General features: G+C 38.0%; 1 protein-coding gene and 1 non-coding gene across 4 annotated transcripts; both read right to left on the bottom strand.

Moving 5' to 3' along the window:
* Nucleotides 1–816: 816 nt before the first annotated feature.
* LOC116272655 (putative ankyrin repeat domain-containing protein 30B-like) lies at nucleotides 817–16,003 on the bottom strand. 3 transcript variants are annotated; one of them, XM_031661406.1, is made up of 7 exons: nucleotides 15,786–16,003; nucleotides 11,590–11,704; nucleotides 11,254–11,427; nucleotides 7,856–7,962; nucleotides 6,747–6,884; nucleotides 4,104–4,168; nucleotides 817–1,456 (listed from the first exon to the last, which is right to left on the bottom strand). In XM_031661406.1, the coding sequence occupies exons 1-7, from the start codon at nucleotides 16,001–16,003 to the stop codon at nucleotides 1,359–1,361; spliced, it is 915 nt and encodes a 304-aa protein (XP_031517266.1). In that variant the 3' UTR covers nucleotides 817–1,358. The 3 variants fall into 3 exon arrangements, with proteins under 3 accessions (XP_031517266.1, XP_031517265.1, XP_031517267.1); XM_031661405.1 differs by having other exon boundaries at nucleotides 817–1,459; XM_031661407.1 differs by lacking the exon at nucleotides 4,104–4,168 and having other exon boundaries at nucleotides 817–1,459.
* On the bottom strand, nucleotides 5,444–5,550 carry LOC116272656. Its single transcript, XR_004181288.1, has one exon. It is a non-coding gene; the product is annotated as a U6 spliceosomal RNA (small nuclear RNA).
* Nucleotides 16,004–25,374: the final 9,371 nt, after the last annotated feature.

The following is a 25,374-nucleotide window of genomic DNA, read 5'->3' on the forward strand; positions in this document are numbered from 1 at the left end:
CAGCGGGAATATCCTTTTTACTATCCTCTTCCTTTTTGCTCCCTGTCTTACTTGGGGCATTTCTCATGTTAGGTCCTGGTTAGGCTTAATCCTTCATGCTAGAGAATATCTTGCCTTTCCTTCCCTGGAGGCTTTGCTATGGCTCAATCCCGCGTGCTAGAGATTTCTTTCCTATCCTTTAGCCCCACCTGCTGGAGGCTCCTTGCACCCTTCTTTCGCTTCATCACTCTGACTACTTCCCTCCCAGGAATTTTAGGTCCCTCTTAGCATTAGCATCATGGTATAAACCCCACAGCAGGATCGACCTTAAGCCATATGAGGATACAGTTAATTCCTCTTCAGAGGTTTTTTATTCAAATAAAAAACCGCAGATAGGACCCACTCAGTGCTTATAGCAGTAATGCCTAGTATCATCCACACAAACAGCACCACAAGCAGTAGTACTTGTGATCATTCACACACACTTTTAACCTCCAGAATATTGTGACCACCAAGGAAACACTTTGTCACCCCTACGACGTTTCTTACCTCAGTCTGTGCACAGTTACCTGGTTGCCACGGTATGTGAAGATCCTGTCCCCCAAGTTGCTGGCCTGTTTCTTTCCACGTTGCTGAGAGCCCAGGTTTATTAATTGCATCAGGTAAGTCTCAATTCCTTACCTTTATGGCCACTGCAACGAGGCAGCGGGGTGCGCCTCCTCATGGGATAGAACTGGACCCTTCCCCAGAGGAGAATGGGAATGCTGGGTGGGCCCCCAAATTCGTGAAAAATAAATTTTTGGTGCCGCAAAGAAGAGTCAGCACTCTGACAACAAGTTTTGTCAGCAAGGCAAATTTACTTCTATAGAAGAGTGGTCTTTCAGATGGAGCAATGGGCAAGATCACACTGGACAAGGGAGGGGAAAGGGTTCTTATTCCTAATGCAGCTAGTCCCTACTGTTGTGTCTTTCCCGTACTGGATAGGGTTGGACTGCACACTCTAAGCTAATTCAGATTGGCTGTTTCAAAGAGGGCAGGGGTATGAGCTGGGGTGGCCAGGTGAGTAGTTTCAGAGGGAAAGACAGTTATAGAGCAGGTATCTAAGGATGACTAAGGACAGAGCAGGTGACTAAGAATGACTAAAGACAGAGCAGGTGTTAGAGGCTAGAAGGGGGTTGTTTAATGAAACTAGGGGCAAGGAGGCATAAAGAACAAGGAAGTTAAACTTTAAAATGGAGAATAAAGAACAGAGAAGCTGAACATACTGACATATTTGTTCTTTGAAGGGGAACTCAGAACTCGTTGTACTTAATCTTCCCCCTCTTGAATTTTAAAGGATGTTTACAGGCTAAAATCTTTGAAGAGGAATTTACTGTATCCTATTCGTCAGGTGTTCTTTCCACCGAGCATTCAGCCTTGTCAGGTGTTCTTTCCGCCAAGGATGCAGCCTCCTCAGGTGTTCCTTCAGATGTTCCTTCTGCTAAAAACAGTCTGGATAAATTTTCCTTCTGCTAAATATCATCCTTCTGACTCTTTACCTGGCAAACTTCTACTCATTCAGTTTGCCTTCCTTAAATACTACCAAACTTTTGTTAATTCTCCTTTTTTTTTTTTTTTTTTTTTTGAGACGGCGTCTCATTCTGTCATCCAAGCTGGAGTGTAGTGGCACGATCTCAGCAGATCACTGCAACATCCACCTCCTGGGTTCACGAGATTCTCCTACCTCAGCCTTCCATGTAGCTGGGATTACATATGCACGCTACCCAGGCCCAGATAATTTTTTGAATTTAGTAGAGATGGGATTTCACCATGTTAGTCAGGGTGGTCCCATACTCCTGAGCTCAAGCAATCCGTCCGACTTGGCCTCCCAAAGTTCTAGGATTACAGGAGTGAGCCACCGCTCCTGGACACTACCAGACTTTTTAAAGCTTTAATTCTTCACGTTGGATATAAAATGTCTGACACATACTGAATATGGTAACAACATAATAAGTGACAATTATAAGCTCCCAAAGGGGTTCTGGCACAGAGTAAGCACTAAATAAAGTAGTAAATAATAAAAAAGATGATAATAACAAGAAAAATGCTTAATATCTTAATAAAGTAGTAAATAATAAAAAATGACAATGATAATAACAAGAAAGATGCTTAGTACCTTAAAGATACCTGACAGTTATTTGTTAAGTGGACAAGTAGATAAATGAATAAAGAACATATTTAGGAAATTCTGTTGGAAAAATGCAGAAATTGAATAGAGACGGCTCTACTGTTTTATGAGCACCTTAAAGACCCAGACTATGTGTATTCCATCTTGGTCTCCTGCAGCTTGCAAAATCTAACTTATAGAAGTCCTTTGATAAATATATAATAATTTAATTTATTATATATTTATAATATATATAATGTGCTCATATAGTTCATATTGTACAATGTATTGTGTTACATTTAGGTATCACAGTAGCACTTTTGTTATTGTGTAAATTTTTTCCACTTTTATTATAATTTGTTGAGCCTAGAGTTGAGCTATTTGAATATTTATAATGATAATATTTTGGCTAGTAGGAACAGAGTATCTTGTTGTAACAAAATTACTATTAACACACTAATTATCCAGCAGATAGAACAACACATCTTGTTCTAATGAAGTAAATATATCTTATTTGGTTTCAACTTAGAGGGAATGAAGTTGATAATTGTGAGACCTTGTTGGTACAAGACTATGTAACATAACCTGCGCTTCTCAACAAAGAATTGCTTTTCTGACTTCTGCACTCAGTAGGTATCTTTGAAAAACAATCTCCTATTGGTACTGACGCACCCTGGCTAAGTTATGTTAATTCTTATTGACATTCATTTATGGTGCAAGAAAAGTATTATTGAGTTCCAAATTCTAAAGATAGTTACTTTTTTAGTGACACAAGTCACTGTGTCACACAGTTGATCCTTGAATAAGGGTTTTCAGTCTAGGAGCCCACTAATAGACAGATTTTTATTTTCCTTTGCCACTGCAAGGTAGCAAGACAAATCTCTCCTCTGCCTCCTCCATATCAGCCTACTCAACGTGAAGGCAATGAGAATGAAGTCCTTTACATATAATAATTCACTTCCATCTAATAAATAGTGAACATATTTATTCCTCTTTATAACAGTTTCTTTTCTCCAGCTCACTTTATTCTAAGAATACAGTATATAGTACATATAAAATAGAAGCTATGTGTTAATTGACTGCTTATGCTTTCACCTTTTCTCAGGCTCCAGGTCAACAGTAGAATATTAGTAGAGTTTTGGAGGAGTCAAAAGAAACAGATTTTCATATAAAGCAGATTTTCAGCTGCATGGGGGGATCAGCACCCTAACTCTCATGTTACTCAAGACTCAACTGTAATTAATTCTAATTTTCTAAATGCAAATCATTTATTGTAAAAATTAAATAAAGCCCAGAAGTTCAAGACCAGCCTGGGCAACATAAGGAGACCATGTTTCTCCAATAAAGAAACAAACAAACAAATAAATAAACTGTGTTTCCTTATAGGTTATAATATTCAAATGTTGCAGTTTTCTATTATTAATTCCTACTTTTCATTATTAGATGTTCTATTATTTGTGGCTTGTAATTCAAGGCATCTAAGCTATTTTATAATTTGTAACAATATTTATAAATATATTAATTCATTAAATTGGATAAACTGATAATCCCCTATTGCTGAGCTCATCAATCACACCACGGATTATACATTTTATAACAAACCTAAGTTGTTATGACAGTTGAGGAAACATACAATATGCAAACTTAAAAATTGTTTTACTTATTTATACAAAAGTATTATATAGGATATTAGGGACCGCAGTTAAATATTTTTCAGATAATATTTTTGAGATTATAAACTACCTACAACTAAATTCTTAACTAATTCTGAATTATAAACTAAAAAATCAAAGCTATGTGTATATATGCAAACACTTACATATAGGTATATATATATATATATATATATATATATATATATATATATATGTAAACACATGTTATTTACAGATTGCTTTTTTAATAGCTATTTTGTGATCAACACCCCTATAATCTTATGGTAACACCACCAAGAGTAGTTTACTATCAGAGGTCTTACCTGGATTGCTATTTTGAGAATTTTTAGATATCTTTTGTTTATATTCCAAAAGTTGTTGATGAATGCTATGTATAAAAATGAAATAAATAAAGTTACTATTTTAACATTGCTATAAAAAAATTTACCAAATTCATTAAGTTCTTAGAGTATTTCAGACAATATTAGAGCTAACATCAGAACATTACTTTTTCCATAGACTTTAAGTTTGTAAGCTCTATGAACTTATTAAGCTTCTAATTAAAGAAGAAAGAAAGATAAAACACTCATGAATTGAGGGCAGTATAACTCAGTAAATTAACTAGAGTTAGCTTGACATATGGAAAATGTCCTTAACTCAGAATAAGTCCTAGCATGGCTACCAACAGATATTTTTTCTTGAACAAGTTGCTTCTCTTAGACTCAATGTCTTCTAAAAATGAGGATTTTAGGGCCTTATTTCACTAGGTTATTATAAAGATCTAACAAGATAACATTTCTTAAATGCTCAAAGAAATAGTAGAGCAAAAAAATAATTTGTTCTTGAACCTTATTGCTGAAACTATTTAAAAAATCCCAATAAAACCCAATATATTGGCCTGCTGCAGTGGCTCATGCTTGTGATGCAAACACTTTGGGATGTTGAGACAGGAGGATTGCTTGAGTCCAGAAGTTCAAGAACAGCTGGGCAACATAGGGAGACCCTGTCTCTACAAAACATAAATAAATTACAAAAAAAAAAAAAAAACCCACAAACGTGTTTTTTCATAGATTATAATATTCAAATGTTGCAGTTTTCTGTTATTAATTCCTACTTTTGGATATTAGATGTTCTATTATTTGTGGCTTGTAATTCAGAGCATCTAAGCTATTTTATATTCTGTAATGAAACTTATTTATAAATATGTTAAATCATTAAATCAGATAACCTCATTATCCTCTATTACTGAGCTCATTAGTCACACCAAGGGCAGAAAACTAATAGATGTCAGCATCTGGCTTGGACTACGACTGCTCTTTATCCACCTCCTTAAACTCTGAATCAACAAATCTTTATTAGAATGATGCTTAGTCACTATGTTCATTTCCAGCTGCTGTGGAAGAAAAAATCCCACCTTTATTTTTTGTAAGTTCCACAAAGAAGATGCAAGTTGGTATTTTCTCATTTCTGAGATCCCTACTAACAAAATATTGCACATAAGACCCTATGTGTTACCACCATCTCATTTCATAGATCACCTTACATAAATAATTTTTTGTATGAAAATCACAATTGCAATATTGGTGTCACCCATTTTGCTTTGACTCACACCATTTCCTTAGAGCTAGTTAAAAAGTAGTAAAATGTCTTTTTGGGGACTGCAAGGAATACACAACACTTCACAGATTTGTATGTCATCCTTGTGCAGGGACCATGCTGACCTTCTCAACGTTGTTTCAATTTTACCATTTGTACCACTGAAGCCAGCACAAATCCTTACTTTTGTATGTGAAGACTGATCAGTCACAGATGAGGCTTAGCTCTGTTAAATCTAACCAACTTATTTGAGATTTAGTGAAGTCTATTGAATGGCTTCATGGTGATGCAGAATTTGAAAATATTTTAAAAACTTGAGGTAGAGATGCAAGTAGCATGGAAGATTTTTACTTTTAGGAAAAAAGAATAACTCGAGGGGACAACTACAAGTTGGAACACACTACAACATGGGAAAGATGACATGGGATCTTACAGAATAAGATGAGACCTTCCACTACCTACAAAATGGTGCTACACAGGATATAAAGGGCCAGGGACATAGATCTGGTAACAAAGACAAAATGGATTTCCAATTTCTTCCTGTAACATTATTTCAACCAGACTTATGGTTTCAAACTACTACTGATATTGGCTAGAGAATATAGAAAAAGCCACTCAAAGGATAACTTACAATGAAGGTCTAGGCCATGTCCAGGCTAAGATGTGGGTGTCACATCAGGTTTTGAGCGTGAGGGGAAGGGTCAATTTGCTCACTATGTGTGTTGCTAAAGCTAAAAGTTCTAGCTACCAGAGCGGGGTGCTGGTACTTTGGAAACAATGGCTGAGAATATGTATGTGAATTTTTACAAAAGTGTAATAACTTTGAAGTCTACACCATGAAGACTGAGGGATCTGTATTACTAAGGGCATCCTGGTCACAAAGGTCAATCATTACCAGATTGCAGGAGCAGTTTCAATGGCACCGATGCAGCAATAGAATCAATGGAAACAACAAAATGAAGAGAATGGCCATTTCCCCCCACATCCTTCTGACTTGTACAAAATGAATGTGTTCCTTGGACTTAGGTTCAGATTCTTTTAAAAAATTCAAGAATTAAAGACAGCCCCAGGGGACACTATCAGGTTGTCTGCTTAAAGTGAATATTTCAAGACCCAAATAACTAATTAGAAAAATCAAAATTGTGACATTATGTTTATCCCATGCATAGGGATTATACTTCAAATCAAGTAGCCAACATCAGCATCCCTAAATCCCTAAAATAAAGAATCCTGGAGTCATTACTCCTTCTAATTAGTCTAGCTTGTTTTGCCTAGTTTCTGGCTGATGAAGTGAACTAACTCACTGTCATTCAAAAACTACCTGAAACAAACTATAAAATCTCACCTAGCCTTTAAATGTAAACACTTACAGATTAAATCCACAAGCAACAGCATAACGTTCTGCAGTCATTCCACAGGTATCTTCAGCACAGATGTCAACATTTTGCTGAAGAATCATGCCGACTATCTCTGATGATCCATGACATACGGCAAGCATTAGGGCTGTGCTAAAATAACAAAGAGATAACTTCATTATTAGGAACAGAACCAGTTTAATATGTGCCTGTCAGTGTAGAATTAACCATCTACATGCATTAACAAACGTTAAATATCTTGAGTGCTCAAGTGTTTATCCCTGTAAATCACCACCAAGGTTAAAAGGAAGGGGCAAAAAGACTCATGTCCCACTGGGATATGACATAGTAGAATTGGCTAACATGAAGTCCACTGAGGGGCAGGAAAATATGCTCTGTTCACTAATCTAAAAGAGGCAAAGTTTTAAGTGAAGAATTATCTATTTCTTCCTTAGTCTGATAAAATATTTTGTACTTCAAAATTACCTAGAAGTCAGACAAGTGAGAGCAATCTGAAGGCTTAAAACAATATTAGGAATAATATTGTCCTAAGTAGCTGGGACTACAGGTATGTGCCACCATGCCTGGCTAATTTTTATATTTTTTGTAGAGATGGGATTTTACCATGTTGGCTAGGCTGGTCTTGAACACCTGGCCTCAAGTGATTCACCCACCTTGGCCTCCCAAAGTGCTGGTATAACAGGCGACAGCTACCATGCCCAGCAAATATTGCATTTTTTAAAAAGTGTATGAAAAACAGAAGTTAGAAAAATACTATAAAGGTGCTAATAATTCAATATTGAATTATAAAGTTAACTAAAAATTCATACTTCTTAACACTAATACAGAACCACTTTAGCTAGTAGAAGATAATGCAACCAAAAACATCAGATTACAAATAAGAATCAGTCAATATAATAAAAGAAGATAAATCCTACTATATACTGTTCTTTATGTTGATCAGTCCAAATAATTGCTTTTCTTCCTAACTGATAATTTGTGTTAGTATTTTTCTCTATAATCTAGTAATTTTAAGTAAATGTTATTAATTTAATATTTCTGACTCGAGTGTTATTACTCTAGCACACTACTCAAGTGTTTTTTAATTAAAAAAACTACTATACCATTTAAAGTTATCAACTGCATTTGCATTTGCATTTTTTGTCAGTAAAAATTCCACAATTTGCTCACTTCTTTTCTTTATGGCCAGTAAAAGTGGTGTGTGGCCAGCCTGTAAAACAGCAAAAACAATTTACAATTCATGAAATTACATATTTCTCAGCTGAACTGAATACTTTATGTAATACCCTATGAACTTAAACAATAGAAAGTAAATCAATAGCAATCCCTTCTTTGTCACTTTTCTGTGCTTGCCCATGCACTGCACCTTCACTTGTAAACATTCAGCCTCTGCATCACCACATTAACTCTGGTTATCTCCAAAAATCATTATTTTGTAATGATTTTATTGTTTCCTATGTAAATCAAGAGCTTCTTGAGGGCAGGGGCTGTATCTTTTATCTATATCTTTAAACCCTAAGACATGGTAGTAAATACTTTGTTTTTCACAAAATTAGTAATCTAAATTATTATCTCTAGAGCAGTGTTTCTTCAACTATATTCCAAAGAATACTTACCTTACCAGAAGCACTGTACCCCAACAGATTCCACCATTATCTATGTTCAAGAAATGTTATAAAACTGTGAATTAAATGTTCATTATTCAAGAAATGAATTGAACTTTGCCTAATCCTTATTTGACAATGTATTTTTGTGGCAAACATTAATATTTGACAAATTAGAATTTCAGGGATGCAGTTCTGAAAGCTTCCCCCAAAAAACGGAGGTTTCCTCTGGGTGATACAAACTCACTTGATTCTCTTCTATCAATGATCCCAAGATCCCAGATGTCAATGTCAGGCACTCCTGCTCTAAATGGGTCACTAAGGAAGTAGCTCTAAATTGAAAGAGATTAGCTTCAAATGAACTTTGATTGCTTATTATTAAATGGTCCATTTTTTTTTTTTATTATACTTTAAGTTCTAGGGTACCTGTGCACAACGTGCAGGTTTATTACATATGTATACTTGTGCCATGTTGGTGTGCTGCACCTATTAACTCATCACACCCATCAACTCGTCATTTACATCAGGTATAACTGCCAATGCCATCCCTCCCCCCTCCCCCCTCCCCATAATAGGCCCTGGCGTGTGATGTTCCCCTTCCAGAGTCCAAGTGATCTCATTGTTCAATTCCCACCTATGAGTGAGAACATGCGGTGTTTGGTTTTTTGTTCTTGCAATAGTTGGCTGAGAATGATGGTTTCCAGCTGCATCCATGTCCCTACAAGGGACATGAACTCATCCTTTTTTATTGCTGCATAGTATTCCATGGTGTATATGTGCCACATTTTCTTAATCCAGTCTGTCATTGATGGACATTTGGGTTGATTCCAAGACTTTGCTATTGTGAATAGTGCCGCAATAAACACACGTGTGCATGTGTCTTTACAGCAGCATGATTTATAATCCTTTGGTTATATCCCCAGTAATGGGATGCCTGGGTCATATGGTATTTCTAGTTCTAGATCCTTGAGGTATCACCATACTGTTTTCCACAATGGTTGAACCAGTTTACAAGCCCACCAACAGTGTAAAAGTGTTCCTATTTCTCCACATCCTCTCCAGCACCTGTTTTTTCCTGACTTTTTAATGATTGCCATTCTAACTGGTGTGAGATGGTATCTCATTGTGGTTTTGATTTGCATTTCTCTGATGGCCAGTGATGACAAGCATTTTTTCATGTGCCTGTTGGCTGTATGCATGTCTTCTTTTGAGAAATATCTATTCATATCCTTTGCCCACTTACCATTCAGGACATAGGCATGGACAAGGACTTCATGTCTAAAACACCAAAAGCAACGGCAACAAAAGCCATAATTGACAAATGGGATTTAATTAAACTAAAGAGCTTCTGCACAGCAAAAGAAACTACCATCAGAGTGAACAGGCAGCCTACAGAATGGGAAAAAATTTTTGCAATCTACTCATCTGACAAAGGGCTAATATCCAGAACCTACAAAGAACTCAAACAAATGTATGGTCCATGGGTTTTATCCTATTACCAGACAATAGGATTTTATCTCAGCTATTAGAAATTCAGTATAAAAGGCCAGGCGAGGTGGTTCACACCTGTAATCCCAGCACTTTGAGAGGCCAAGGTGGGCAGATCACAAGGTCAGGAGATGGAGACCATCCTGGTCAACATGGTGAAACCTCATCTCTACTAAAAATACAAAAAATTTAGCTGGGTGTGGTGGCACGTGCCTGCTGTCACTGCTACTCGGGAGGCTGAAGCAGGAGAATCGCTTGAACCAGGGAGGCAGAGGTTGCAGTGAGCCGAGATCACACAACTACACTTCAGCCTGGTGACAGAGTGAGGCTCTGCCTCAAAAAAAAAAAAAAAAGAAAGAAAGAAAAAAAAGAAATTCAGTATAAAAGTTTATTCTCAATTATAATGATACTCCTAGGATCTTAATGCATATCTACTTCTTAAAATACAGTAATCCATTTTTATTCTGGTTTCTATTGTAATTGCTACTTAGTTTTTGGCAAAATATCAGAAATATGAATAAAATGACTTATTAATGAAAGTTCTAACTCATGTATATGGATTAGCAAAATAGAAGCCACTAAATCACTTGAATTTTAAGGGACAATTCTGTGGAGAAAGATATATTTTCTGCAATATGCATAACCTATTCAAATATAACCATGATTAATCTGAAAAGGCTTAAAGGCATTCTAATGAAAGATGATTATTTATGGTTTATATGAAGAAAAATCATTGTTTAAAAAATCTTCTAAATTCTAGAAGACAACCCCATTATTAATGAATTAATGTAAAATATAAACTATATATTATAAACACCTATAAACTGTCATCAATAACTTGAAATCTTTACCAAAATATACTATAAGAGAGGAATTGATAACTGAAATATTTACATAGGCAAAAGAGGTAAGTTGAGTAAGTGATGTAACTAGGTGGGCACAGTAACAAACTGGAAACATATGATTCGTATAAAGCTAGAACATCTTCATAGCATACCAAACAGTCATATGGGCTCAAGAGACACCAGATTCAATCCTTTAAGAGGAAATCCAGATTTCTGCATGTCTCCTAAATTTTACATGTTGACTGAATTTATGCAAATTTTACTTTCCTGTAGTTTTACACTAACTGGAAAGAAAAAAAGAAAACTTGAGTAGGAAAGAATATTTGAAAAAGTTTTACCTTTAACAAATTCAAATATTTATCATAAATGCACAGAAAAGCCATACTCTTTAATAGTTCTTATAAAATATTAATATTTAAAGTAAAATCCTAGACAAGTTCTGTCAAACTATTTTCATAGGAAAATGGGAATATTTGAGCTTCCAAATATAAAATAATTTACATACGTTAATGTTAAAACAAATGGATTTCAAATATTTTGAAAATGACATTGGTTAATGTCTACCTTGTTCTTCACTTCGATGTCTGCACCACAGGACAGCAATTTTACCACCACTGACAAATTCTCACTGTAAACAGCATAATGGACAGCCGTGTTGCCATACACATCTACAATATTTGGATCAGCACCAGAATCTATGAGAATATTTGCACAAGCCTCCCTCTGGCATTGCAGAGCCTGTTAGTATTAAAGCAAGAAGTAAATTATAAATTATAAGAAATATAAATAAATATTCCACAGTTTTCACAAACTAGTTATATTTCAATGAGATAAATTCATTTTTATTCTATGTATTTAAATCAAATCGATCTCCTGCTGAAAGAACTGGCTACTATTTACCTTCATCAGAGGTGTCCTGTTTTCGCCATCAAGGACATCAAGCTGGCACTTTCTATCTACCAGAAGTGTTACTACTTCCGCATGGCCATTGGCACAGGCCCAGTGTAGAGCAGTCCTATGAGAGTGAGAGGACTTTTTAGGAAAGTTTAGTCCACTGTCTCAAAACATATAATGATTTATGTAATTGTCAACATTAAATACCATGCTCTTTCTCTGCCTTCAAAACAAATATTTAATATTCTCCTGAAGAAAGTACAACACTCATTTGCTCTTATTACTCACTACATTAATGAAAGAGTGGCCTATTTGAATAGAAAAAGCTTGGCCTTTGGATTCAGTTCAACTCGGGCTTGAATATTACTTTAAAGTCTTTCACCTTCTAGCTATCGCTTATCCTTTCTGTGCCTCAATTTTCTTGTCAAAGTGAAGATGAATACAGCGGTTATCTCGCCGGACATCACTGTGATGCCTCATGAGAATCTATGCAAAGTATTTTGAAGAATTCCTAGCACATGTAACAGCTCAGTAATTGTTAGATATTGTAATTATTTCTACTACTTAACAAGGACAACATTTTAAGTAAAATGGTACAATTATGCCTACTTTGTGGTATGCTTTAAAGGTTAGAGATAACACTGTATTTTAATGATTCTAAGATACTTTATGTCTCATATTTTAACATCTCTGACATTGAAATGCCACTTATAATTCATTATTTATTACAAGTATATTTTGCAGAAATTTAACAATCTTTCATTGGTACGTAAATAAGGAGGCATCACACAATTCATGGTGCCTTCCATGAAGTGGAATATGATATACACAACAGGATGATGGCAGTCCTAGTCACAGGATTAACCCTTAAAGAAATTTTAGCTTTTAAGAGTATACACAAAAGGAGAGTTGAAATAAAAACAACAAACTGTTAAAACAAAGTACTTCTTTAATATTTTTAAAACTTCAAGCCAAAGAAAACGGGATTCAAGTAGGTATGGCTCATTTTATTCCGTATTTAGATTTACAGAATGTATGTAAATTCATATTTAGATTTATAGAATGCATGTAAATTAGGTATTTTCAATGATTAATATTACTATTTAAAGCTGTTATAAATTTCAAAAATTACTAGTTTCTCACTTCAGAAGTGTTTTTGTTTGAAAGATGAGAGGAAAAGCTTCAACTGAGATTCAGTCCTAGTAACCCAACTTTAAATCTCTCACTTTGCTCAGGCTGAGTAGGTAAATGTGAAACTTTTAAGGATGAAAGGGTCTTGAAAGTTAATGTACCTTCTACATAGTAGGCATTCAGCTCACATGTGATAGATTGATTAAAAGGATAAATACAGTTGAGAAGTTCAATACCTTTAAAAAACTGCTATAAACAAAGCACTTATATTTACTATTTTATTTTAATAATAAAACTATACTAATTAATCTATAATTATTGACATATATGTAATAAATCTATATATAATAAAATATGTGCCTAATAAAATATGTAAATCAACAAGCACAGGTAAGATTGTCTTTTGAAGATGTTAAAAGTTCACAGAATATACTAATCCACAAAAAATAATAATTAAAATATGGAAAATGAGAAATTATTTTTATTGGTGCAAAATTCATATTCCTGCTCTTCCCAAAAATTATTTCATTAATAATAAACTTTTTCTAATAGCGTTGTACATGCTCAATGTGGAAATCAAAGATAATAAAAAGGAAAAACATTTTCTATTAAAACAAATGCCCTCAAATAACAAATTTTGTCATATTTCATACATAATTTCAAATAACACAAGACTTTAGTCTGTGTGTATGTATAATCAAACTGAACTTTACCCTCACTTGATGCACCAAAATACATTTTCAAATGTCACCTACTTCTGTATATATTTCTACCTTCAGTGGTCACATATTATCCCATACTGTAAATTCAATGAAATGTATTTATAAAAGTCATTATATGGATTATTCTTAATAATATGGTATTTACCACCAAATTGCCTATTTGAAAAGTCATCTGCAATTTAAACTTTAAACAGCAGTATAAATATTACTGCTCTTTATCCTCACAAACTTTGTAGATAGAAAACAGTATTTGATTCTTCTTTTAACTTAAATGCCTTCTCTAACCAGAAACACTAAATATTGTTTTCTGTGTGCATAGGTCACTTACAGATCTTAAGAAAGTACTTTGCCCAATTTTAAATTAGAGGCAAAGTACTTTTTTTAGATCTGCAATTTAGAGCTCTAATTAAAATTGCCCAATTTTAGAGTTTTATGTTGATTTAAGTGAAGAATTATCTACAAAATGACAGTTTTAAATCTAATATGTAGACACACACGCACATACATATGTAGTAAGTATGGTGCCTTTTGTTTTTTTCTCATTACAGGTTAATTTAATTTTGTTTTGCTTAATTATCCTTCAGACTTCTTGCTTCTGAGCTTCTTAGAAAGGTGGTGTCAACATAAAAATGTACCTGAGTAAATAGGCATTTATGTTTTCTTCTGGTGCTTTTATCATTTTTATATTAAAATTTTTTAATCTATATTTCGTCAGAAAGTTAATTTGTGGCATAAAAATCTAGTTTTCTCCAAAAAAGCAGGCATTTCCGTTATGAAACTAATTCTCTTCCTACTAGTATAAAGTGTGAGCATTATCAAGTTCTAAATTCTTAGATATTTAGGTGTTTCTGGATTTTCTATTCTGCTGTATTCATTTACCTGTCTTTTCAGCTGTTATCAAACAATTTGTGATTGATTGATTGATTGATTGATTGATTTTTGAGACAGTCTCACTCTATTGCCCAGGCTGGAGTGCAGTGGTAGGATCTCGGCTCACTGCAACCTCCGCCTCCCAGTTTCAAGCGATTCTCTCGCCTCCGCCTCAGCCTCCCGAGTAGCTGGGATTACAGGCACCTGACATCGTGCCTGGCTAATTTTTATATTTTTGTAGAGTTGGGGTTTCACCATATTGGCCAGGCTAGTCTTGAACTCCTGACCTCACTCGCCTCGGCCGCCCAAAGTGCTGGGATTCTGGGACTACAGGCGTTAGCCACTGCGCCCGGCTCTATTTTTTTTTTTTTTTAATTTTATTTATTTATTTATTTTATTTTATTTTTTGAGACGGAGTCTCGCTTTGTCCCCCAGGCTGGAGTGCAGTGGTGCTATCTCAGCTCACTGCAAGCTCCGCCTCCCAGGTTCAGGCCCTTCTCCCGCCTCAGCCTCCCGAGTAGCTGGGACTACAGGCGCCCGCCACCACGCCCGGCTACCTTTTTGTATTTTCGGTAGAGACCGTGTTAGCCAGGATGGGCTCAATCTCCTGACCTCGTGATCCGCCCACCTCGGTCTCTGGATCTCCTGACCTCATGATCCGCCCACCTCGGTCTCCCAAAGTGCTGGGATTATAGGCGTGAGCCACTGCGCCCGGCCGTGGCCCATTTTGTGCAAATTAATAGCACATTTTGATATCTAGAAGGGCAAGACTTTTCTACTCCGTTACAAAATTTTAAAAATGTCATCACAATAGTAAAAGACAGCATGTGTAATTTTAAAAATGTTAAAACGTTGATAACTTTATTTCGTTTATGTAAAACTGATAAAGAGCTCGCATCTTGAGAAAAATGAGTCTTCTTAAATTCGAAAACATAAACCATCTTCCCACCTCAAAGTTTCCTTCTAAGGCCCCTCAGCAAAGAATATATTTATATAGACATTTATTGATATCAAAATGGATACTGGACTTTATCCACAAAATTTTTAGCCAAAAAGTTAATGTATTATGGGAATTGTTTCATTATGCACCATTTCATAATGTATCTAACATTATCTTTTAAAACCTGTATATTAAAATTAAAACCCTGTATGTACTTAATTTTGTGAGTTAAATCTCTTTAAAATTCTCTAAACAGTGCTCTGTGAGAGGAAGTGGAGTGAAGGAGAAAGCAGAGAAAGTTTGGGGTTGATTTTAAGGTGCCCTGGGCCCTCCGCCCTGCAGGGCGCCCCCATCCCAGGCCTGGGGGTCCTGCCTGGAAAGAAGGCCTAGACCCTGGGGCCCAGGACGGCCGCCCCGCCTCCCACCACTCGTCCACCTGCTCCCCTTGTCTCCAGGCCCCCCAGCCCCCACTCTGAAAGGGCGATCCTCCCACAGCCGCCACCTTCTCCTGCAGCCCGGGCTCAGGCAGGGCCTGGTACCTCTTCTTCGCATCTCTTATGTTCAGGTCCATTGTCGTCTTCTTCATCATCCTCTCCAGTTTCCAGGCTTGGCCCTGGGAGGCAGCTTTGTGGATCTTCCTGAGATCCCCATGGTGAATCACGTAAGAGTCGTTGCTCGTGTAGACCAGTTGACTGAAGGGGCTCGGGCGCTCCGGGCCCGTCTCGCCCTTGACAGCGGCAGCAAAGAATCTCTTCATGACTGCGGCCACCTGTTAAAGCCCGCGCCTCCTGCTGCTGGCCCTTCCCGAGTCCTCGCCGCTCGCCCTCGCCCTTCTTCTGTCCCCGCACCCGCCCCGACACCAGGAGAAATCGCAGTTGGGCCAAGCTTTTGGACACTCCAGCCTCTCCCGGGAGAAACTGGCTGAGCAAAACCGTTAGGTAGCTGAGCAGAACCGTTAGGCAGCTGAGCAGCGCCTTTAGGCAGCAGCGCATGCGCAGCTCAGCAGGCCTAGGAGACAAGCGAGGCGGGAAACCGCCCTGGCGGCGCTTCGCAGGGCGCCGCGTGCAGGTGGCACCTTCCATGAGGCGCTGCCTTACTGGCGGGGCTCCCTGGAGTGGAACGTGGGGAGCGCCCTGCCACACGGCCCGCTTGACAGAGTTGCCCCAGCCCCTCCTCAACCCGAAATCCAGGAGCTGGGCCCTGGCGTTGGGGATCGTGCAGCCTCCAGGGTGGCACTGAGCGTCGGTTCCCGCCCTCCTGCTGCCAGGGACCCACCTCCGACTTAGGCGCCCTGGAGGCTTCCAGCCCAAGTATCCGCGCTGTGGTGGCGCTGGCAGGGTCAGGGTTGAAGCCTCTGCTACCACGTGCCATGTTCAGGTGGCAGCTGCAGCTGACCCCACGGTGGAGGCTACAGGGGTGGGCCCAGACCGCTGAGCATCGCCAAGTACACCGCCCTTCCACCCTGGGCTCTGCTCTTCCTTGGCTGGCGCTGGCAGCGCAGGCTCGCGACCTCTGGGCCCTATACAGCTGCGGCAATGAGGCTTTGCAGCAGGTTCCCACCCTCCTGCCACTGAGGTCCCACTGCCTGACTTAGGCGCAGTGGCGGTGTCCGACCCGGGGGTTCGCCTGTTGGTGGCACGGACAGGTTCTGGGGTTGCCACCGCTGCTGCCACCTTCAAATGCCAGCTGCATCTGAGTCCACTGTAGAGGCTGCAGGGCTTGGCCCGACTGTCTGAGGGTCGCCGTGTGGCACACGACCTCCCACTCTAGGCCCTGCTCTTCCTTGGCTCGCGCCCAGAGCGCTGGTTTGCAGGCTCTGGGCACTGTGCAGTCGCCAGGATGGGGCTGAGCGGCAGGTTACTGCCCTGGTGCAGATAAAGGGTGGACCGACTGACTTCAGCGCAGCAGTGGCATCTGTCTCTGGTCAGTGCTGCCTGGGCCCAGAGGGGAATAGGGGAATTTGGGGTTGCTTGGCCATTTTGCCTGTGCTCCAAGTGCAGGTAGCGGCTACAGTTCTGACAGGCACTGATGGTGGGTCCCGTTTAGAGGGCTTCAAGGTTGTTGAGAGCGCCCGCAGCCAGGCATCAGGGTCCCTTCCTCGTTGACCAGCATCTGGAGTATGGCGGTGGTGCTGGGTAATCTGCAGCCATCCTGGATGGGTCTGAGCTGCGGTTCTCTCCCTTGGACTGAGAGGGAAACTTAGCTGAGTAGAGCAGAGGGAGAAACAGATAAATTGAACTCATCTATAACGACTTCCAGGCTGGGTGCAGGACCTCATGCCTGTACTTACAGAACTTTGGGAGACCGAGATAGGAGGATCACTTGATCCCAGGAGTTTGAGACCAACTTAGACAACAAAGGGAAACTTCACCTCTACAAAAATAAAACAAATCAGCCAGGCATGGTGGTGCATGCCTGTGGCCCCAGCTACTTGGGAGATTGATTGTGGGAGGATCACTTGGGCCCGGGAGTTCGTGGGTACAGTAAACTGTGCCACAAACAAGGAACGAGAGGGCCTGTTGCTTCACATCCTTGACAGCATTTCACTTTTTCAGTCTTCTGGATTTTGGTTATTGTTTGATTGTTTGTGCCCCTGCGCTCCAAGCCTGGGCAACAGAGAATAAATAAATAAATAAATAAATAAATAAATAAATAAATAAATAAAAGACTTCTAGTCACTATATCATATCTATGTTGAATCCTTTACACATCAAACTTGCAGAGTTAAAATCCACAGCGCCCTCTGATTATGTGATAGGGACCATGTGATTAAAGTGGGTGACCATGTTCTTGCCTCCAGGGGGCCCAGGTCAGGGGATGGGTCCCCAGCTGCAGGAGGGTGAGAATGGAGGCTCAACACCACCCGGGAGGCTACACAATGCCTAGCTCCGGGGCCCAGCTCCTGGATCCCAGGTTGTGGACAAAAACCCAAGAACTGAAGACTTGAGTGTTAGATATACTCATTTCTGCTGGGATATAATTGGTTCTAGACCATCTTAGCTTACAGAGCAAAGAAATAAGTGTGTGTATACAAAGCTGTATATATACACATAACTATAAATATTTATATATGTAAAGTGTGCAAGTGTTAGTTCATACTGATGTCTATGACTCAGTTCTTTTATCACATGATCATTCTGGCGTTCTCCCCTTGCTTATATGTAACCTCCTACTTTAATAGTGAGAAACCTGGCTCCTGTCATTTGTCATCCATTTGCTTAACTGTCTAGTTCCAATATACATTTATTCTCTATCAATATCAGAATCGCTATCCCATTTCCTGTAGGAAACAGCTATAGCAACCAGATCACATGGGTTGTTTGCAGCTTCTCTTCCTTTCAGTCTTCATGCATTTTCTTTCCTTTCTTTCTTTCTTTTTTCCTTTTCTTTTCTTTTCTTTTTTTTTTTTTTTTTTTTAGATGGAGTTTTGCTCTTCTTGCCCAGGCCGGAGTGCAGTGGCATGATCTCAGCTCACTGCAACCTCTGCCTCCCAGGTTCAAGCGATTCTCCTGCCTCAGCCTCCTGAGTAGCTGGGATTACAGGTACCCGCCACCATGTCCAGCTAATTTTTGTGTTTTTAGTAGAGACGGGGTTTCACCATTTTGGCCAGGCTGGTCTCAAACTCCCAGCCTCAGGTGATCCGCCCTCCTTGGATTCCCAAAGTGCTGGGATTACAGGTGTGAGCCACCAAGGAAGGCCCATTCATTTTCTAAGATGCTGATGTCAGCACATTTTTCCCTATAAAGAGTGAAGCGGCTTTATACATTTGTAGTACTTTAGATTTTTTATCACATTCTGCATTCCATCCCAGGATCCCCAGAACAAATCCTACATTTGTGTTGTTGTTGTTGTTTTAAAATTTGCATATATTAAGTGACACTCTTTGTGCTGTGAGATTCTTTGTTTTTTAACAAATGCAGGTTGGGCGCGGTGGCTCACGCCTGTAATCCCAGCACTTTGGGAGGCTGAGGCAGGCAGATCACGAGGTCAGGAGATTGAGACCATCCTGGCTACATGATGAAACCCCGTCTCTACTAAAAATACAAAAACAAAATTAGCCGGGCATGGTGGCAGGTGCCTGTAGTCTCAGCTACTCAGGAGGCTGAGGCAGGAGAATGGTGTGAACCGGGGAGGCAGAGCTTGCAGTGAGCCAAAATCGTGCTACTGCACTCCAGCCTGGGCAACAGAGCAGACTCCGTCTCAAAAACAAACAAACAAACAAATGCATAGTATCATGTTTCCACAGTTATGGTATCATACAGAATACTTTGGTCCAAATAATGCCCACATGCTTCACCTATTAAACCTCCTCATTGAATCTTTTGCCAGATCATTTACTTTTTTAGGAAGTAATATTCCCTTATATGATGTATCACGGTGTTTTTGTTTTTTGTTTTTTTCCATTCATCAATTATGAGACCTCTTGGTTTCTTCTAGTTTCGGGAATTATAAACAAAGCTGCTATATATATTGATGTGCCAGTTTTGGTGTGGACAGAGTTTTCAAATAAGGTGGATAAACCCCTAAAAACACATTTGCAGCCAGGTGCGGTGGCTCACACCTGTAATCCTAGCACTTCGGGAGGCCGAGGCGGTCGGATTGCCTGAGCTCGGGAGTTGGACACCAGTCTGTGCCACATAGTAAAATTTCCCAAATCAACAGGTGTCTCTAATAAAATACAAAAAAAAAACAAAACAAACAAACAAAAAAAATACACACAAAAAAATAGCAGGCATGGTGGCGGGTGCCTGTAGTCCCAGCTACTCTGGAGGCTGAGTCAGGAGAATTGTTTGAACTCAGGAGGTGGAGGTTGCAGTATCCTTCTATTGCACAACTGCACTCCAGCCTGGGCGACAGAGCAAGACTCCATCTCAAAACAAACAAAAAAATCACGATTGCTATATTATATGTAAGACTTTTCTTTAAAAAATATAGTATAGCAACTATGGGCATAAGAAATTGCCCATCTGTCTTCCAAAGTGGTGGTTTCATTTTGCAAGTGGTGAAAGAAAAAAAAAAAAAACTTTTCTTGCTCCTAGTTTTTTGGGAAAAAGCATCCCATTTCTCGTCATTAAGTATGATAGTTTTAGGGGTTTTGTAGATGTTCTTTGTCAAGTTAAGAAAATTTACCTCAATTCCTAGTTTTCTGAGAGTTTCTCAGATTATGGATGGGTGATAGATTTTGCCATAAGCTTTTTCTACATCAGTTGATACAGTCACATGATTTTTCTTCCTTAACCTGCTGATTTGGGAAATTCTTCAGATGATTTTCTAATATTGAACCAGTCTTGCATACTGGCATACCTAGAATAAATACATAGTTAGATTCAATTGTCTAGTATTTTGTGAAGGATTATTGAATCTTTGTTCATTAGAGATATTGATATATTGTTTTTATTTCATGTTATGTCTACAGGAGTGTTCTCTCTACTTCCATTTTCTTGAAAAGTCTGTGGAAAATTGGTATAATTTTTCCTTTAAATGCTTGATAGAATTCACCACTAAAGCCATTTGGGCCTGGAACCATTGTGGGGGTGGGTTATTAACTCTTTATTCAATTCCTTTTATAGATATAAGAGTACTCATGTAATCTGTTTTTTTCTTTGTGAGTTTTGGCATATTGTGTCTTTCAAGGTATTTGTCCATTTTATATAGGTTATTGAATTTGTGAATATAGAGTTTTTAATATAGTAAATATATTATCCTTTTAATGTCCACAAAATCAGTAGTGATAACCCATATCCCTCTTTCACTTCCAATATTTGTAAGTTGTGCATTCTCTCTTTTTTTCTTTATTAGTTTAACTAAATGTTAGCAAGTTTATGGATCTTTTCAAAGAAACAGCTTTCTGTTTCATTGATTTTCTCTACCGTTTTCCTGTTTTCTATTTTACTGGTATCTGCTGTACTTTATATAATTTTTCTCTTGTTACTTACTTTGGATTTTCTTTTTCTAGTTTCTTAAGGCAGAAGCTTAGGTTACTGATTTTATATCTTTTTTCCTAATATATGCATTTAATGCTATAAATTTATGTACTAGTTCTACTGTATCTCATATATTTTAATAAGTTGTGATTCCATTTTCATTTAATTCCAAATATTTTAATTACTCTTTAGTCTTCTTTTGGGATGCATTCAGATGTTTTGTTAAGTCTTCAAATATTTGAAAATTTTTTCAGTTCTTTCTGTTATTTATATCTACTTTAATTTTTATTGTGGTCTGAGTGTGTACTTTGTATGAACTTTATTCTTTGAAAAATTTTAAGACATTTATGGCCCATAATGCAGTGTGTCTCATACAAACTAGAAAAGAATGTGTATTCTACTTTTGTTAAGTAGAATATAAACATTAATTATATTAATTTATTTTTATTTTATTTTGAGATGGGGCCTCACTCTGTCACCCAGACTGGAGTGCAGTGATCGTCTTGGCACACTGCAACCTCCACATCCCAGGTTAAAGTGATCCTCCCACCTCAGCCCAGAGTAGCTGGGATTACAGGTGTGTGCCACAACACCCTGCTAACTTTTGTATTTTTAATAGAGACGGGGTTTCATCATGTTGGTCAGGCTGGTCTTGAACTCCTGGCCTTAGGAGGTCCACCCACCTTGGCATCCCAAAGTGCTGGGATTACTGGTATGAGCTACCGTGCCTGGCCTGCCTCCTCTTATCTTAACTGAGCATCTTCTATGATTGCATTTTTGTCTCAGGTCTTGGTATATCTCATCACCTCATGAGATGTGATCTCATCACTTCTTTTGAAAACTTGTGGTAGTTTTCTTAGAATTGATTACATGCATTTTAAGTCTATCTTTAAATAAATTAGAATTGATTGTATACATTTTAGGTCTATCTTCAAATAAAATTGTTACTTCACATGTAATGTAGGCATCTCATAAAAATACTGCCAGATTGTACCTCCTGTACCTTATGACATTGCTATTGTTCATTTCATCTATCCACATTCTATAATTACCCATTTTTTGTTACTAAACAGTTATCTTATGGATCAATAAGAATGAAAAAGTTTTTAACTTTAATTTATTCTTTTTTATTTATTGCTTCTTTATTGTGTATCTGAATTTCTCACTTGCATCATTTTCCCTCCCCTTGAAGAACTTCCTTTAGTATTTCTTGCAAGACAGGTCAGCTGACAATGTATCACTTAAATTCTGTTTTTCTGAGAAAGTTTTCTATTTGCTTTCTTAGTTAAAGGAAATTTCAATATATAGAATTGCTTTATCCCCCTAAAGTCATATGTTGTTGAATATATTTTCAAATACTTATTTGCCATTTTTATATTTCTGTTGGTGACTTATCCATTTATATTGTTTCCCCATTTTTAATTGAATTGTTTGCTTTCTTGTGAAATTTGAAGGGTTTCTTGTGGATTTTGAATAATAGCCTTTATTACAGATAAGTGGATTAAAAAAATGTGGCATATACATACAATGAAATATTATTCATCCTTAAAAAAGAAAGAAATTCTAAAATTTGTGATAGCATTGATGGACTGAGAGAACGTAATGCTAAGTAAAATAAGCCAGACACAGAAAGACAAATATATTGCATAATCTCACTTATCTGTGAAATCGAAAAAATTTAAACTCATTAGATGCTAAGAATTAGGAGGTAGGAAAAATGGGGAGATGCTTTTAGTTAAAAGATGAACAAATTCTGGAGACCTAACATATATAGCATAGTAGCTGCAGCTGATAAGAATGTACTGTATACTTGAATTTTGCTAACAGGGAAGGTCTTACATATTTCCATATAAGCATACATAGACACATACAGAGAAAGTGTAACTTTGTAGGTTGATGAAAATGTTAATTGACTGTGGCTATTACTTCACAACGTATACATACATCACATATTATATACCTTAAATATGTACAATTTTTATCAATCATACTTCAATGAAGCTAGAAAAAAATAAGAAAAATACATATTTGTACAGCATAAGTAATTAATTATGAAAGGGATACATTTTCTAACAATTATGATATCTTTTTCTATGTTAGAATATTGTATTGTCATTGGGATTATTCCACCATTTTCTTCTCTGCACCTGTATTCCTATCTTTATCATAGTGACCAAATCTCCTCTGATAACACTTGATTTTTGCCCATCTGAAATTATATCTTAAATTCCAAAAAGTAAATATTTTCTGATTTTTAGGGAAAAAGAAGTATTTTTTAGATTTCCTAGGTGACCTTTAGAAAAATCGTGACAAATTGCCTTATAAAATGAGTGAGGCTAAAATAAATGGGACTTTTTTGGTGTGTCCCATATTTCTTCATTAGTTCCACACATCTGTGTGAGTTGCATGAGGTCAAATCTAAAGGGCTCAGCCTTCTCAGTTCATTTTACATAATCTTACATATTAAGATGAATGGTGGCCAGGTGTGGTGGCCCACACCTGTAATCCCAGCACTTTGGGAGGCTGAGGTGGGCAGATGAAGAGGTCAAGAGATGGAGACCATCATGGCCAACATGGTGAAACCCCATCTCTACTAAAAATACAAAAACTATCTGGACTTCGTGGTACATGCCTGTAGTCTCGTCTATTCGGGAGGCTGAGGTAGGAGAATCACTTGAACCCAGGAGGCAGAGGTTGTAGTGAGCCAAGATTGCATCACTGCACTCCAGCCTGGTGACACAGGGAAACTCTGTCTCAAAAAAAAAAAAAAAAAAAAAAAAAAGAGAGAGAGATGAATGGTTTAGGAACTGTAGACATTTAACTCATAGATTAGAGATTGTAATAGGAAATTGGAGAGTTATATGCCCTCAGGTGAAACATTGGTCAAGTCTTTATGAGATAGTATTGAACCTAATGTAGAATTTTATTCTTCTCCATTTTTATATTATTGTTTACTACATAAATTAAACACAGTCATTTAGCTGCATCACTAGGTGGTTTTTGTTTTCCTCTAACACTTACTCGAATGTTCTCCTATAAAGTACTGAGCACAACAACTTACTTCTAAATCTCATTGTTTTAGGGATTTATCTTTTTGCCTCATTGGTAGATAATTTTATCAAAGCAAAAAACTGACTCATCATCCAGTAGACTGAGTATTAATTACACAGTTTCTTTTTCTGTCTCTGATCCTCAGTTTTATATACTCCACCTTGTAAATGAAATACATCATTCAAACACTGTCTAATTTCTATTTTTCTCTGAGAATTCAGAACAATATACTTGTATTGACTCTCCATGCTTGTAGGACAACATATTATTATTGTAGGACTTTCTCCTTAGTTCAGCTAAAAGCTGCATTCTTGTCACACAGCCATGAAATATTAGGCTCACAGACACTTTGAAGGGTGAGAAAAATGATTTCCATTTTTCATCCAATAATTTCTATTGGGCGAAAGGGAAAAAAGGGGAAATAGAGACTATCGAGTAAAGTGAGTCCTGCTGCCCAGCTTCCTGCCTCATAGATTGAATCCCAGCCTCCACCCTAGAACAGAAGAGGCCAGGTTCCTTCACGCTGCAAACTTCCCGAGGCTCCACCTCAGTGTGAACTCCTCCCAGTGTGCAAGCTGTTCGGAGGTTCTGCTGGGGAGCCCTTTTTACTTGCTGTCTCATTATTTGCATAATTTCATCAAGAATCTGTCCTTTTTCCTTGGGATTTAATTGGACATCCAAGGCCCTACATCTGTTTATAAAGTATGAAAATACCTATTAAGGAACAAGATTGTACTTTAAATGTTGAGCCAATACCTACTAAGTCCTCCATGAAGAAGCACCTGTTCTACGGTTCCAGCCTCACACTGGTAAGGGAGTCTTTTCAGAAGGCCATGAATCTTACCATATTTAGAACCTGGTGGAGGGAAGACTTCACCTATGTGTTTAACTCCTCTTTCTGAAGCTACATGAATAATCAGGGTCAAATATAGTATGATAAACTTTTTCTTTTTTTGATTAAGAATAACACTTGGAGGCTGGGCCAGTGGCTCACACCTGTAATCCCAGCACTTTGGGAGGCTGAGGCAGGCGGATCACGAGGTCAGGAGATTAAGACCATCCTGGCTAACACGGTGAAACCCCATCTCTACTGAAACTACAAAAAATTAGCTGGGCATGGTGGCGGACGTGAACTCAGGAGGCGGAGCTTGCA

Source organism: Papio anubis, unplaced genomic scaffold (assembly GCF_008728515.1).
Source record: "Papio anubis isolate 15944 unplaced genomic scaffold, Panubis1.0 scaffold146, whole genome shotgun sequence".
NCBI lineage: Eukaryota > Metazoa > Chordata > Mammalia > Primates > Cercopithecidae > Papio > Papio anubis.

Coding starts and splice junctions, on each gene's coding strand:
- LOC116272655 (XM_031661405.1), bottom strand. CDS start 16,003: ATGAAGAGATTCTTTGCTGCCGCTGTCAAGGGCGAGACGGGCCCGGAG. Junction 11,705..15,785: donor ATAAGAGATGCGAAGAAGAG/GTACCAGGCCCT, acceptor TCACTCTCATAG/GACTGCTCTACACTGGGCCT. Junction 1,460..4,103: donor TTCTCAAAATAGCAATCCAG/GTAAGACCTCTG, acceptor GACTGTTTTTAG/CAGAAGGAACATCTGAAGGA.